We start from the raw sequence: 16,394 nt of genomic DNA on the forward strand, positions 1-16,394 counted from the left end.
AATAAGGTTGTTGTTGTGGGGAAAATCGGAGGAGGAAGGTGTTTGGGATATGTTCACCATCATTGCATCCTGTGCTAAGCACATTGGGCTCCACAATTTTTGGTCCAGATATGTTTGCCACCTTGAATTATTTGTAAAAATAATAAAATCAGGATACAAATAAATAAATATCGATGCTGCTGTTTATTGATGTTTGTTTATACGTTTTGCTTTTGATGATGACATCTTCATTTAGTCATATAATAAAAATAAATATGTACCTTTGCAACACATGTTATCACAATTCCTGGATTACAGTTTGCCCAGAACTGTTAAATAATCTGAAAACTATTTTAATTTCAGGATCCAGAGGTCCTTGGAGCGCAAACTGATGGAAGTAAGAATATTCTGCCTTAAGCCAAATGTGCAGGGACTTCTTAAGATGACCGGAAGCACAGAAGCTGCTTCCAAATAGCAGTGTTTCATGTTGACTTTATCATTTCATGTGTTTCATGTGTGAATGTGCAGGAGCAAAGCCGTTGCATCTGTCTATCAAAGCACCTTGATTTTGATGACAGATCTTTCCTGGGTTTTCTAAGAATTGTTTGAGCTTTCCATTTTTACTATAACATTTTTTAACAGATGGGGAACCTGTGGCCATCTGATGTTATTGAACTACAATTCTCAGCTACCCTGATGAACATGATCAGCAGTTAGAGATGACCGTATGAAAATTGTACTCAACAACATCAGGGGAACCATAGTTCCATGTTAGCTTCAAAAGCTGGGTTAATGTAGCATATGCTATAAGAATATATCAATTGTGGAATCTTTGCTTTGAATTTTACCTTTTCCACAAATATAACCTTATATCGGTGTTTCTCAGCCTTGGTAACTTGAAGATGTGTAGATTTCAACTCCCAGGAAGTTTGGGTGTTGAAGTCCATATATCTTCAAGTTGCCAAAGTTGAGAAACACTGCCTTAGACAAATCATTTTCTCCCTCTGCCTCTCCCTACCATATTAAGGGAATGATAATGCTAAAGTACTGCAATGGGGCCATTGTAGAAGACAAAATAATATGAAATGTGTGAAAGTTTCTGTATTTTTTTATCCATAATTGTAACTGTGTATTGATAATCCACCAATTGTTTCCAGTAAATGCTGTATGATGGTAATGGGAAACTTTGATTTTATGAGCCGCCATTTAGTGGACTTTTGATACAACAATTAAAAATTGCATTTGAACTGCTTCACTAGACAATGTTTGTGCAATTTATGTAAACTGGAATTTAATTGACATTTGGCTTTAATAGACACAGCTTCTCTATAAAATCAAAATTTTGTCTATAAAATCGAAATTTTATTGTATGTTACCTTTTCAAGATGCTTTAATAACTTTGAGAGTTAAGTTTGAATGTTTTAGGTGTTTTGAACTGGACTGTGCAAATCCTAGGAAAAAAGAGATTCATTCCTGGTTAGTGGATTTGCACAGTTCTGATTTTCTGTGGCTTTTTTATACTCAAAGCAGTAGTAGCAGTAGTCTAAACTTTAGAAACTTAACATTTTGTTAACCAACCGATGCACTGAACTAACTACTGTGTTTGGATTTTTAGATAATAGCAGCAATGGTGCTGCAGAATTTAAAATTCCTTCTGTTAATGTTCCATCTCCATTTCCCAGGATCACGTAAGTGTTAAAAAATCATTCCTTTTTGCTATAGAAACTGTTCCAGTTTTTGTAATCCTTAAATGCACTGTTTACCAGAAGCAATATTATGGATTGTAATCATTTTATACACAATGTTATTGAAGTGCTTAACTGCTCTGATAGATTGGATAGATGTAAAGAAACGTTTTGTATATTTTAAACACTCCTGAGAAAGCAGTGTGGAAAGTCTGTGATGTACATTAAAAAAGAGATAGGGCTTTAATCACATGGCCACAGCTGCCATCTTGACTTTTTTTACCCATTTTTGGCATTTGTTCACCCCTTTCCAGCTGGGCTTAGTTCAAGTTTCTTCATGTCTAATTTTTTTTAATATCAATAATCCCAGTCCTTTCTGGTACGAATCTGTGGACTCCTTGACTTCTGCCATTCGGACTGATTTGATATGAGGGCCACCTCACTGTACTATGTCATCCTTTGGTAGGTGGGCAGCCTAACAGAAGCATTGCTCAAATTCCAAAACAGCTGGGCTTATTTGGAGAACAGGCAAACCGTGGGATGGAGTTAGCTAGCCAGACATGTCATTCCTTTTCTGTGTAAACAGAGGCAAGGGGACTTTTCTTAGTCTGGGAACTACCATTATTGCTCTGATAGCAACCCAGTTGACCTTTGTAGACTACTACTTGCTTGAAGAAAGGGACACTAGCATTCTTTGCTTCTCAAGATTCTGTGGTTGCCAGAAGGAAAGACAGTGACAGACAGAATCTACTTGAAAATGGTTTGGAGAGATCCAGAAATGTAAAGAGCAATAGCAGTAGCATTTAGACTTATATACCACTTGACAGTGTTTTACAGCCCTCTCTAAGCGGTTTACAGAGTCAGCATATTGCCCCCAACAATCTGGGTCCTCATTTTGCCAACCTCAGAAGGATGGATCGCTGAGTCAACCTTGAGATGGTCAGGATCGAACTCCTGGCAGTGAGCAAAGTTAGTTTGCAATACTGCATTCTAACCACTGTGCCACTATGGCTCCTATGGTGCTATGTACTGTACAGGCAGTCCTTGACTTACATAATTTTACAGGTTTTATCACCTTTTTTGCCATTGTGGTTAAACTAATCACTATGGTTATAAAATGAATCATGCAGTCATAAGCAAATCTGGCTTCCCCTATTGACTTTGTTTCATTGGAAGCCAGCTGGGAAGATCATAAATGGCAATCACCGGTACTGACCTTGGGACACGTCAAATATATGCAGGTTGCCAAGCCCCCAGATTTTGATCACATAACCGTGGGGATGCTGCAGCAATCATAAACATGAGGACCAGTTGTAAGTCACTTTTTTCCAGTGCTGTTGTAATTGCTAAATGACTGGTTTTAAGTCAAGGACTACCTGAAGGACCTTTGAATCCAAGCCTAATGCTTTCCCTACAAATTGCACCAGTGAGAATGATACACACTATGTTTGTAAATTGTGTGATTGTCAGAGCTGTCTAGCTTCACTTTGTCATGCATTGTATCAGTATGGAGGCAGTATGGAAGACTTCCACTTAGAGTGCAGGAAAAAAAGGACTTGCATAAAGAAATATAGGCATCCAAACTTCAGTGCTCATAAGTGGGATAATTAGGAAGAAGACTGCAAAGCAAATGGAAATTTAATAATGCTCCTGCATCCGTACTTTGTTTTTCTGTAGAAAAAAGCTAATGAATCCTGCAGTACCGCTGGTGAGTTTTTGTATTTAACATCGTCACACTGAAGAGTAATTCTAAAAGCAACCCAAAATAATTAATTAATTCTATCAACACCTTGTTCAATCTATGTATCTGTTTATATGGACTATGTATATGCATCCGTGTGTGTGTGTATGTGTGTGTGTGTGTGTGTGTGTGTGTGTGTGTAACATTTTGCATTCTGTTGAATTAAATTGATCATATTATGCCTTTAATTTTTTTGTATTATTGGAAATACATCAATCATTACAAATTTTGACAATTTTCAACTGTATATAAAATATTAAGACGTAGCCTCTGGCAAAATTGCTATGCTGAATCATAGGAGATTTTCATGTGATAAACACTGATTCAAGCATAGGAAATGAGCAGACATAGCAAAGGTGTCATAATGTACCCAAAATCTATATAAAAACATTACTTTTAATAGACTCAGTCATTGTCAACTTGAAACAAAGTAGATAAGAAATTAGACAGAGCAAAAAGAATGGGCAAGCAATGGCACAGTTCTATTTTAGCCAAAGTTTCAGATGAAATCTGGGAGCAGACTCCAGCGATGCCTGTTAATCGATGTCAGTTAGTATAAACCTGGATCAACTGCAGCAGAACCATCCCAATAGGTGTTGGGAAGAAGAAGCAAACACTGGTTGTAATACTTGTTTCCAATGGTTGACCTCCCATTTCTGTGATTCATATTCAGGATTACATATTGTTAAATATACTAACCTAATTGGAGCATTTTTTGTTACTACACTATCTAGTGTAGAGTTCTTAAGCTTGCACATTTATATCCTTGTGTTGGCCAGTTAAAAGTATTATCTTAATATGAATTTTGACATTTTTTTTCTGTAACCAGGACAAAAGGCTTTTTCAGTATATTTAGCTTGTATTCATATTGGCAAATCAATTATAACCTTGATACTGGCAATCACCATTTAACTTAAATTGTTTTCTATTTATATTCTGTTTTGAAAGACATACATTATGATTCAGAATGGATTCCACTACTAACCTAATGAATATGCAGTGGCTAATAAGACAATTGCCTAGTGCCCAGGCTATAATTTGCTAGAGTGAACATAAGACTCAGTAACATTTATTGTCAAGAATACAAAGCAGAAACAATAATTCTAAATGCCTTAGCCTACTAGAGCTATGCGGAGTTTTAATTTCCAATTGTGATTCAAAGATGATTACATAAAATATACAGATTGAATTTATTCAAGAAAAATTCAAATTTTAAAACTGATTTGACAATTCAATTACTTTTGTCAGGGAAATCAAGGGGGTGATCCAAACAGTCAGAATGGCAGCCCTGAATGAAGCCCCACCCCTTTTGTGTAGTTAAATCAAATTGATTTAGAGCAACAGCTTGAAATTGAATCTTAAGCTTTAAAATACAAATCAGAATGTTTCACATGAAAATGAGTCAACATTTCAAAGCAAATGAACAATTCCAATGACTTGTACATTCCTTCGCTCCACAAAATTAAATAGTATTTTAAACCAGCCCTGTGCTCTCTGGATGGTTTGCATTTCAGTTGCTCAACTGGATACTGACTGTACTAGATAGGGATGATTGAGAAAGGCTATTCTAATTTTTCAATATGATTGCCTACCACATCATCATCTTCATTATCCCATTAATAAATGCAAGAGTTTATCTGTAAAACCAACTGCTTCTGCAGAAGAGCAAGTACCCAGCAATACTGCAGAATGCAACAGCACTCCGGATGGCCCCCGACCTTCGCTCCTTCCGGCGTGATCTAAAAACTTATCTATTTGAACAAGCCGGCGTGGCCTGATGGATTTGGGTTTTAAAATTATTTATCTAATGTATTCTTATTTTATTGCTCTGTACACCGCCCTGAGTCCTCCAGGAGAAGGGCGGTATATAAATCAAATAAATAAATAAATAAATAAATAAATAAATAAATAAATAAATAAATAAATAAATAAATAAATAAATAAATAAATAATACAGCAATTTATGCTCACTTATTCTTGTACCCTGTATTTGGTTCTTCTATCTCCATTAGTAGTCAAACAATAAATATATATTACACTAAGAGGATTACAATGAATTCTGTTATTGGGAATGCTTAATATTGTGATATGTTGCATCAGACATTCTTTCCGTTGATCAGAAGTCTGAGGGGAAAAAAGTGTATACTAAGTAAAATTCATTTACGTTTGTTTGCTTTAATTCTGTATTGTAGAAACCAAGCTTACCAGATAGAGACCACTTAAATATTGCTGAAGGTAAATTGCTTTTTTTTCCTTTTTCAAAACTTTTAATTTTTCCTGGTGATTGCCACTTTTCCTATGGAGAGTAATATTGTAGCAGTGGTAGAACATATGAATTACCTTAGCAATAACTTGCTTTTCCAATAAATAATAGAGACAAGCAGTGAGTTGAAAGACAGGTATATTAAGAGTGTGGAGAGATGTTGCAAGTACTGCATTGGCTAAAATAGCTAAATAAGTCTTTCTACAAATCAGTATTAATATTAATTCCAATAATAAGGGCAGAAGACCGTATTTATGGCTTCATTTGCCAGCTAGACAAACCTGGACCTGATCCAGAGGACTAGCCTCATGTTCTCAATTTAAGAACAAAGAAAACGTTTTCAGCCTAGGCCAGTAGGTATAATTTCCATCTGTTCCTCAACTTAGGACCATAACTGAGGCCAAAATTTCTGTTGCTAAGTGAGACATTTGTTGTGAGTTTTGCCCCATTTTATGACCTTTCTTGCCTTGGTTGTCAAGTGAATCACTGCAGTTGTTAAATTAGTAACACAGTTGTTAAGTGAATCTGGATTCCCCATTGACTTTGTTTGACAAAAGGTTGCAGAAGGTGATCACACAACCCTAGGACACTGCAACCATCATAAATATGAATCAGTTGCCAAAGTGTCTGAATTCTGATCATCTGACCATGGGGATGCTATAATGGCTGTGTGAAAAACGGTCATAAGTCACTTTTTTCAGTGATGTAACTTCAAACAGTCACTGAATGAACTTTTGTAAGCTGAGGACTACCTATATATTGCCTGGAATTAATTCATTCCCATCTTTACGGTATAGAAAAGGAGGCTAGATTAATCAATTAACAATTAATTTAAGAATAGACATAAGTCTTAGGCAAACTTCTGTTAGCCCCAGAGAGCAAGGATTGTGGGATTTGTACTCCCAACCTGTTAGTGTATCACAGTCCAATTTTTGGTGAACTGCGGTCCTTGCGAAACACTAAATGTCTGTTTAAATAAGATTGCAGTCTTTGTGTATGCATGGTTGTTTTCTAAAGATAACACATGTACTTTTGTTCTAACAATTAATGAACAGAATGTAAGTTAAGGTACAGCTCAGATAAGTCTACTAAAATTGGTTTACCAGTCTTTATTTCGCAGGCCAAGTGATATTATGGATTCACACATAATCCAGCCAATTATGATTTATTCAGTTGACTGTACTTAGATAGTATGGCTAACTATAATGTATGATCAGATCATTTCTACACATTGAACAGAAATAGGTTGGTGTTTTTTTAAGTAACTCGCCCTTGATCCTATAGCAAGTATAGGCAAAGTTTGCATAGTATCTTAATCCAGAGGTGTCTGTGGCTTACTTAAATTTGATATAATTTTATAGTCCTGCTTTTTCAGGGGAATCCTATGATCAATGTACATGTATTATTTATATAGGGAGATATTTAGTAAGTAGAGGATAGATTGAATCAGCAACAACTGTTGACCTTTTATGTCAGCAAGTGCAAGATCAGCATCTGAGCCTAGAATCTTTGCTGTAGTTCAAGTTAGTTGTTAGTTCCACCAAAGCTGGACTCATTTGTGAAGCTAACTAATCGACTTCTCTATCCTTTTTCAAATACAGATAAACCTATACCTGCTGAACGCCGCCGGGGTTCCAGTCACGACATGCCTCTTCCACCCATCCCTTCTAGCATTCAAAAGTAAATATCTGTCATTTGCTTTTAAAACAGCTTTATTATTACAGACCCTGATTTTGAGGTTCTAACTCTAAAGTGTGGAGGCTCAAAAAGAATATAAAAGTGGATAAGAGGAGATGCAATTGTATGTGGCACTAAGTCTTCCATATTGCTTTTAGACAACATTAATGACAAATTCAGCTTTATCGGAAACGTATAGTTGCAATCAAAAATGGAACTTGGTTATTTAGGCTTTTATGCCTCATGTAAAGTATCACAAAAGGGACGTGGTGGCTCAGTGGGTTAGGACGCTGAGCTTGTCAATCAGAAGGTCGGCAGTTTAGCAGGTCGAATCCTGAGTGCCGCGTAACAGAGTGAGCGCCTGTTACTCGTCCCAGCTTCTGCCAACCTAGCAGTTCGAAAGCACGTAAAAATGCAAGTAGAAAAATAGGGACCACTACGGTGGGAAGGTAACAGCATTCTGTGCGCCTTTGGCATCTAGTCATGCCGGCCACATGACCACAGAGACGTCCTCGGACAAGCGCTGGCTCTTCGGCTTTGAAATGGAGATGAGCACCAGCCCCTAGAGTCAGAAACGACTAGCACGCAGGTGCGGGGGAACCTTTACCTTTACCTTTTAAAGTATCACAATTTGTTTCTTCTATGAAATCATCATAAAATCAGTTACAAAATGCCAGGAAGATGGAAATATCATAACATCACAACCATAGGTGCTGTTTGTCTTTATTATCAAACATTGTTAAAGAGTAGAGCAGCTTCAAATCCCTTTGGATAATTCAGACTGGGGTCATCAACCAAGCAAAATATTGTTTAAGCCAGCATACATTGGGTTTACACTATCTGCTAAAATTAGGAATAAAAAGTGGAAAAGGACCTATGTTAATGCCTCTTTAATGAATGGCATACAAATAAAGCTAAAGGAAAAGATTTCCCCTATTCAATCATATTTGACTGTAGAAGGCAGTGCTCATCTCTGTTTCTTAGCCAAGAGAGCCAGCATCGTCCAAAGACATTTCCGTGGTCATATGGTCAGCATGACTACACCAAGGCTCACAGAATGCTGTTTCCTTCCCACCAAAGTGGTACCCATTTATCTACTCACATTTGCTTGCTTTTGAACTGTTAGGTGGGCAGGAACTGGGGCACGTAACAGGACCACATCCCCGTCATGCAGCACTTGGTTCTTGAACCCGGGCTGTCAGTTTTCCAGCTGACAAGCTCAGTGTCTTTACCCACTGAGCCACTGTGCCCGCTTGGCATACAAATGCAAACACGTATTTCCTAGGACACCACAAATACAATGCAAGTCAACAAAAAAGCATAATTTCTTTAAGGAATCACCAAAATATAGCAAGCATGCCTGCACCAGATTTAAAGCATCTTTCCAATCGCTTTGTTACTGAATGCACATACTTAAGTTAAACCAAACAAGCAAATTATGTGAACCCTAAATAGATCTTCCTAACAGTCAGCAGGTAAGGAGCTTTTACAAATCATGAGACCTTTACAATAAATGTTAGATACTTTAATATTTTTCGCCTACATCACCGAATTCTGGGCAAATGCAGTATGATATCTAATGCCATTTTTTTATTTTTAATCTCCAACCCCAACCTCTAGGCCATTACCTCAGAAGCCACCGATCTTGTCAAGTAAGTATTCTTAAATTTGATTTAATTTACAATTGGTGTCCAGTTAATTCATTCGGATCAGGGTAGAAATCTTGCTGGTAATTATTGCCATGACCTTCAAAGTTTTCCTTATTTGGTCCTTGTCACTGATCTAGAAGCAAATAACCCATCCTAAGCAATGGAAAGCAAATAAGCTAAAGAGTAGGATGACAATGTTGCATCGCTGGCTCTTTCATTTGTAATCTACATAGATAGCAACTATATTCATGGTAGCCTACAAATAATATTCTATTTCTCAGGGTCTCCAGAACCTGCAAACCACACCATACACCCTCGAAGTAATAGCTCTCAAGGTGGTTCTACAACAGCAGAACAGGTATAACTCTGATATAAGGCTTTTTAAAATAAGTGGGAAGGGACTAGATGTCACTAAATTTTGATCAAAATCTAATGAGCTATCGTTTGGATAATTCACAAGTTCTTCATAAATTAATAATTACTCATTTCAATATTTTTCTGTCAAAAGATTGTTTATAAAAATCACCCATTTACATTACAGATTTTGTGATTAAATCTATACAAATCTTACATATCTCCACATCATTCATAAAATTATTCACATCCTGTGAAACACTTCCTGATTAATGTACAATTTATTAAACTTTATTTTTTATTACAAACAGAAGCATAGGAAATCTTTGGTTTTAGGGATACATAGATAGAAATGCCTCTTTTTCTTTACAGGATGCTGGTGTTCTTGGTCAACCATGGTACATGGCTTCTAGTGATCGGAAAATAGCCGAGGATGCATTATACAAATCAAACAAGGTAAAAAGTATTTTCTTGATCTTATAGCTTCTAACAATTCTTCAGAGGTATAGGACAGAATCTGAAAAAAGAAGCATTATCGAACAGGCAGAAAGATAACGCATTCCATTTTCTTCGTACAATATAATTTGAATTCACCAGGCTTTTATTTCTGAATATTAAAAAACAGCTTTATCCACTTGTTAATCATGACAAGGAGTGTTAATTATGGCAAAAATTCACTGAAATATTAGTATTTCACCAGAAAAGCATAGTTGGGTAAGATTCAGCTAAGTGTACAGAGGAAAGAAATGGTAGACTAAAGGAGGTGACATGCTAAGTTAAATAGAGAATAGGAATGCAATTAAATTGGTAGGCTGCACAATAAAATATTTGGGACTACATATCCTTTCAGGAACAGGCAGATGATTGTTGTAAACTGGATTGTTTTAGTAATTATAAAACTGGGGTCGACAGAAGTTATCCTAGCATCTAGGTTGCTAGAACAAATTCACAGGGACACTGGAATAGTTTAAATTTGGACTAGTTACCTACTTAATATTAGGTAATTCTTTAGACCTAAGGGCTCCATAAAAAAGAAAAGAAAAGTAAAAAAGGTCACTGTGAATCAAGAAAATGTTGAAACCTCTGCTTTACTCTGAAAACTGTTTCTTGATCTAAAGCTCTAATGTAAAGAATTGTTTCTTCTCCCAGGTAGAAAAAAGTTTTGTTAAGAGTAGAAACCCTGAAATCAGTGCAGAATGAATACAGTTTATATTCCTAGATAATTCTCTATGTAGATCTACAAAGATACATGGATCTTTTGTGGACACAAGCAGTAGGCTGTGGGATTGTAAAAGCCAAAGACTCCAGCCCAATACTGGAGGGATTTCCTTTTTATCAATTAAGATATCAGAAACAAAAAAGGATTAAGAAAATTGAACTATTTCTTCTGGTTATTCCTTGAAATTCATGCTTTCCACTCTTTTTTTCAGGATGGGTCTTTCTTAGTAAGGAAGAGTTCTGGACAAGATTCTAAGCAACCATATACGCTAGTTGTATTTTATAACAAAAGAGTATATAACATTCCAATCCGATTTATTGAATCTGAAAGGCAATACGCTTTGGGTAGAGAAAAGACTGGTGAGGAGGTGGGTGATTTATTTTGGATTTTTATTCTAAATACATGCATGGAAATTTGGTTACACTGCTTAGAAATATGTTGATCTGTAGGTTGATCATAAAAATGAACAGTAGCTTCTTTATAGGTAGAGATTTTAGCTCAAGGGAGTCTAATTAAGATGTGAATGTAGTTTGTCATCCTCTTTAACTATGAACCTCTCTGGTTTTTTATTAAAGATTTCTTACTAGGAGCTTTTAGTGGTAGATAATCTTAAAGGGAGCAGAATTTAGTCAGCCCCATCCCTATACAAAGGGATGTTATTCAGTTCTAAAGGGGGAAGTTTCTGGTAGGGAAATAAATCATGACTTAATTTAAAAAAACAACCCTAAAACTTCAAATTATGGTTGAATGCTTTAAATAGTAGGACTTTGTAACAAAATATAGTTGTCTTTTTCTATTTTGAACAACTGTTTTCTTATCAAGCTCTTACCATGACCTTTGCTAATCTGTGGTAATTTCCAAAATGTATTGGGACTAAAGTTTTAACCAACCTGGGATACTATTTTGGAAGACTGCCTTTATCCAAAAGGATAAAAACAGCGCAGATCTTGCCCTTAAAACCATATGCATTACATAAATTCATCTGTTGTTCTTTAAACAGTTTTTGAATAGTACTTTTTCACATTTTATTAATGTTGATCATTGAGTGTTAATCTGAAAATTACAATTATAGTCAAGAAACTCTTATCCTGGTTTTGGAATAAAATATTTACTTTGGATTAATCCATATTTCTTGCACTTAAAGTGCCCATACTGAAATCAAATTCCAGTAATTACTAAATTTGATTCTATGGATTGCAGTAACTCCACTCTCGCACAAAACAATGAGTAGAGGTCAAGAGAATGTAAGAATCATATGGGAGAATTAAATTGTATGCATATTGGAGCTTTTTGATTAGTGCTTATGTATAGAAAAATGTTATAAAACTGTTGAACAAGGTGCTTACTTTCCTTATTATCTTCTGCCAAGGTTACCTGTAACAGTCCTATATGGATTAGCACCTATATGTTCCATGTTCCACTATTTCACAAGAGAGGAGAAACCCCTACATGCCTCATTAGTTAGCATATGGGCTCAATTATGTTAAAAAGGTGTACTTAAGTTACTTTAGGATGCTGACATTAAAACTATTTTACCATTCCATTTTGGTAATGACAAAATAAGGCCATTTATAGTACTAGAATTTTGTCTAAAAAAATGAGGCTAGCTTTAAGAGACGTACTACTTGCAGTTTAGCTTACTCTACTTCTACTCTTCATTGGGAACAATTCACATGTACTAAAGTGCTAGAAAGTATTGAAATTAGAACATATAAATGTTGACTTCTCAAACAGAATTATGTTGTTTAGAGCTATTTGAGTGGAAAAGAGATTTAAATTCTGATTGTTGACCCATTTGTGTTAAATAAACTATTTTTTTCCCAATCCAGCACTTTGACAGTGTGACAGAAATAATAGAGAATCATCAGCGGACTTCTCTCGTTCTCATTGATAGTCAAAACAACACAAAAGACTCCACCAGGCTAAAATATATTGCTAGAGTTTTGTAACTGCATCAAGGAGCATCACGAAATCATCTAGCCCTTATTTTCCAAGGATTTGAGCATCTGAACAAACATGCACAACTATTGTTAGAAGAACTTTCTTCACCATTTTTTCCGGCAAGCACCATGCTGATAGTTACCAAACTAGTGGATTCGTTTATGAAATACTGCTTCAATCATAAAGTGCCCACGTGTGGTATGCCTTAAAAAAGACATTACAAACTGTGGAGGCAAAAAGATCTCAGTGGCAGACAAGATGTATTTAAAACTATACCTGCTAGCTGTCTATGGAGAAAAGTCCAGTTGCCTCCTGAAAAAGGACGTTTGGGGTATAGCAGCTAGCATATACTTGTCTTGCTAAACTTTGTATTTTTCAAAGCTAGGGTATCTATATTCCAAAGAACAATTATGTAACCAGCTAAAAGCAAGATTTTTATTCCTCTGGCAGCCTTCTAAAATAATCAGGATGTTTATTTAGTGTAATGGACTGGTACTTGTTTTACCTGTATTTGTTGGAGCTATTGTCAAATTCTGATATAAGTGTACATACATGAAAATTATAATTTATCAAGATGCAGTTATGATCCATAAGAATTTATTATTCTTGTATGGTAAATACTTAACTATTTCTTAGCTGTTACATGCTTTTGCAAAATGTTTCAGGACTGTAAAATACTTTGGCCATGTGAATGTATCAAATAAGTATTCAGTGTTTGTTGGGGGGTGCAGGACTTTTTTTTCCTACTAGACTCATCATGCACAGCAAGATAGTTATTTTATGACTCTTGGAAAAATTAAAATGAACAGTTAAAAGCTTTAGAATCTTAGGCATACATATTAGCTTGGCTTCCCATTACCGGTAATTTTAATAAGGGTACTTGCTGCATTCCAAATTCTATCATTTTTTTGTTGCAGTGGTTGTAAAATTGATTAAAAAAAGACTAAATGGTTTAGTATCTCAGTCAAATAATACTTACAGATAGTCTTCAATTTATGAGTGCAATTTCAGTCAATAAGTGAATGTGAACATTAAGCAAGTTATTACATGGCTAGACCTGATCTTACAAACATAGTCTTTTAAGTAAATCAGTCATTAAGAAAATCTGGTTACCCCAATTTACTTAGCTTGTCAAAGTCACTTGGGAAAGTAGCAATCCCAATCATGTGATCACAAGATGTTGCAACTGTAATAAATGCAAATCAGTTGCCAGGTGCCCAAATTACAATCACATGACCATGGGTGGTGGTGCAAAGTTTGTAACTTCAAGGATGGTCATCAAGTAACTTTTTCCAAGGCCATCATAAGTTCAAACTGTAGTTAAACAAATGATCATAAGTTGAGGACTACTTGCATTTTTTAAAAAAAAAATTAGACTTAACGGTAAATATTTAATAGCAGTAATAGTACTGGGCATACTAAGCGTACAAATTAAAATAGAATTTTACTTTTTCTTCCCAAATAAACAATACAGTTTTACTGTTCACTCATGGGATTATCTACATCCAGTTTCACTCAGTTTTAATTATGTTTTACAACTTTTTTTTCTTTCCCAACAACACATTACAAAATGTTGCATTTTGGATTCTGATTTAACTGGAACATAGTAAAATGATAAATAAACCCAGATTTCTTTTTAACGATGGCAGAGATGGGTATCCTTCCAATTAGTTTGACACACTTCAACAATTTAGCGGTAAAAGGAAACCAGAACACAGTGGCTGGATACTATGAAAGCTGACACCAGAGGACAGAATAACTCAAAAGTAGATTAGAAGAGGTAGATACCTGGCCCGTAGAATTGCCAAAAGTTAGACATGATTGAATAGGTATCATCATTTCAACAATATCACACACTTAGCTCTGATGTCTGATTTTTGTTACAGGCTTGCAGCTAATGTCCAAATATATTTAAATTATCAACATATTTATCTTGCACTCCTTTCTGTCGCCTTGTTCAAAGAATTAGTAAAGAAATGGGTTTGTTTCCTAGTCTCAGTACACATTTTTAATTTATTCCAGCTGAACACAACATAATCTTAAAAAGGAATGCTACTTAATTGTATCAACACTTGGAAGAATCTATTATTTTACCCAAAATATTTAGAAAAAAATTAATTTTGTGCCACACAACAGGATTGATCAGTATTACAAGAAAATTAGGGGCAAAATGATTCTGATCTTAAATATTCAAGCAGTATGACAGGCAGCTTGTACTGTAGCAAAGGCTAGGCGTTGTACAAGTGCTTAAGTCACGTTAGAAGCTTACATATGTGCATGCTTACATGCCAGGCAGCAGACATAGAAAATTTTATTTTGCAAACAAATTGAAACTCGATCTAAATACAAGGTTGAGCCCTCCATCTAATGTTTTCTTTTTTATAAATACAGAATTTATTTTATAAATACAGTATTTATAAATACAAAATATAAGTGATGTCTAGATATGCAGGTGTTTAATTATCTTGATACAATTGCTCCTATTTAAAATAATATTTAACTTGTTTAGAACCCGGAAAGTCAGCTCAAGTAACAAAAAAACCCAAGATTTTTTACCAGCAAGTTAATTCCTTAACATTAATAAACACCTGTGCTTTATTCAAGGTTTAAATTATTCAATAGTTATCGAGTAATATATCTATGTAACAAATTTATTAACAAGAAATACGTGCAGGGGAAATTTTAAGAGGTAATCCTGAATTGTAATTAATTTCAAAACTTCACTTTAATATCAGTTAAATTATTCACTTTCTTAAAGGTAAAGGTTCCCCCGCACATGCTTGCTAGTCTTTTCTGACTCTAGGGGCCGATGCTCATCTCCGTTTCAAAGCCGAAGAGCCAGCGCTTGTCCAAGGATGTCTCCGTGGTCATGTGGCCAGCATGACTAGACACCAAAGGCGCACAGAACACTGTTACCTTCCCACCGTAGTGGTCCCTATTTTTCTACTTGCATTTTTACGTGCTTTCGAACTGCTAGGTTGGCAGAAGCTGGGACGAGTAACAGGCGCTCACTCTGTTATGCGGTACTCGGGATTCAACCCGCCAAACTGCCGACCTTCTGATCGACAAGCTCAGCATCCTAACCCACTGAGCCACCGTGTCCTTTTTCACTTTCTTAAGGGGGGTTAATGTATTAATTCTATCAATATACAAATTAACAGCATCCAGTACCTGTTTGGACTTAATTCTCAACTTAGTAAAAAAAATTAAGAAATATCTACTCGTCCATTATTTTACATGAGAAAGGAACAGCCTACATTATTATTCAGTGTATTATTCTTACTTGAAAGCTATGTGTATCTAATACAAAGTTGAAAACTTTTCTTTTGGCAGGTCTGCACTACAGCAAAGATGGTTTTCTGTTATTCCTTAGTGAAAGATGATCTGTTCCCAGGTAAAAGTACTTCAACTGACCAGAAGTTTTAATTATGCAATTACATCCCCCCCCAAAAAAAATATTTTGCCATCTGTAGGCCTTAAGAAAGCCAGTTTGTACAGTAGGTTGTGTTCAAGGTCAGTAGAAACTTAGATTTCTGAAATCATCTATGTGCATTTTTAGTACAAAGGGGAAAAAACTCTGATAAAATCTTCAACCAACCTGAGAAATATTTTGTCTAAATCAGAAACTATGTCCAAGCAACAGATTTTTCAATACATTTAAATACTCTTAACAGAAGTTTACGAAACATCGTTTCATATCCCGACTAATAGTATTCCGTTAAAAGGAACTCTTCCCAAAGTGTAACAACAAAGAAAATCACACTCTGCTTTCTAGCACGACCATTATCACAATGATAAGACTGTCTTTTACATGCATTTGGTTGCAAAATTATGGAATCAGATTCTTAATAAAATTTAATACCAATGTTGTAGGGATGACAAACAT

The 16,394-nt window shown here is 35.4% G+C and overlaps 1 protein-coding gene across 2 annotated transcripts in view; it reads left to right on the forward strand.

Moving 5' to 3' along the window:
• BLNK (B cell linker) overlaps nt 1–16,056 on the forward strand; it is a 70,733-nt gene extending 54,677 nt beyond the window's left edge. For both annotated transcript variants that reach the window (XM_081328892.1, XM_081328893.1), the window contains 10 exons: nt 343–376; nt 1,595–1,667; nt 3,342–3,372; nt 5,598–5,640; nt 7,270–7,348; nt 8,966–8,997; nt 9,276–9,352; nt 9,721–9,804; nt 10,779–10,934; nt 12,397–16,056. In XM_081328892.1, the coding sequence (XP_081185018.1) occupies nt 343–376; nt 1,595–1,667; nt 3,342–3,372; nt 5,598–5,640; nt 7,270–7,348; nt 8,966–8,997; nt 9,276–9,352; nt 9,721–9,804; nt 10,779–10,934; nt 12,397–12,516 (729 nt within the window). In that variant the 3' untranslated portion in view covers nt 12,517–16,056. The remainder of the gene's footprint in view (nt 1–342; nt 377–1,594; nt 1,668–3,341; nt 3,373–5,597; nt 5,641–7,269; nt 7,349–8,965; nt 8,998–9,275; nt 9,353–9,720; nt 9,805–10,778; nt 10,935–12,396) is intronic.
• Nucleotides 16,057–16,394: the final 338 nt, after the last annotated feature.

Source organism: Vipera berus (genome assembly GCF_964194415.1).
Source record: "Vipera berus genome assembly, chromosome: 5".
Classification (NCBI taxonomy): Eukaryota; Metazoa; Chordata; class Lepidosauria; order Squamata; family Viperidae; genus Vipera; species Vipera berus.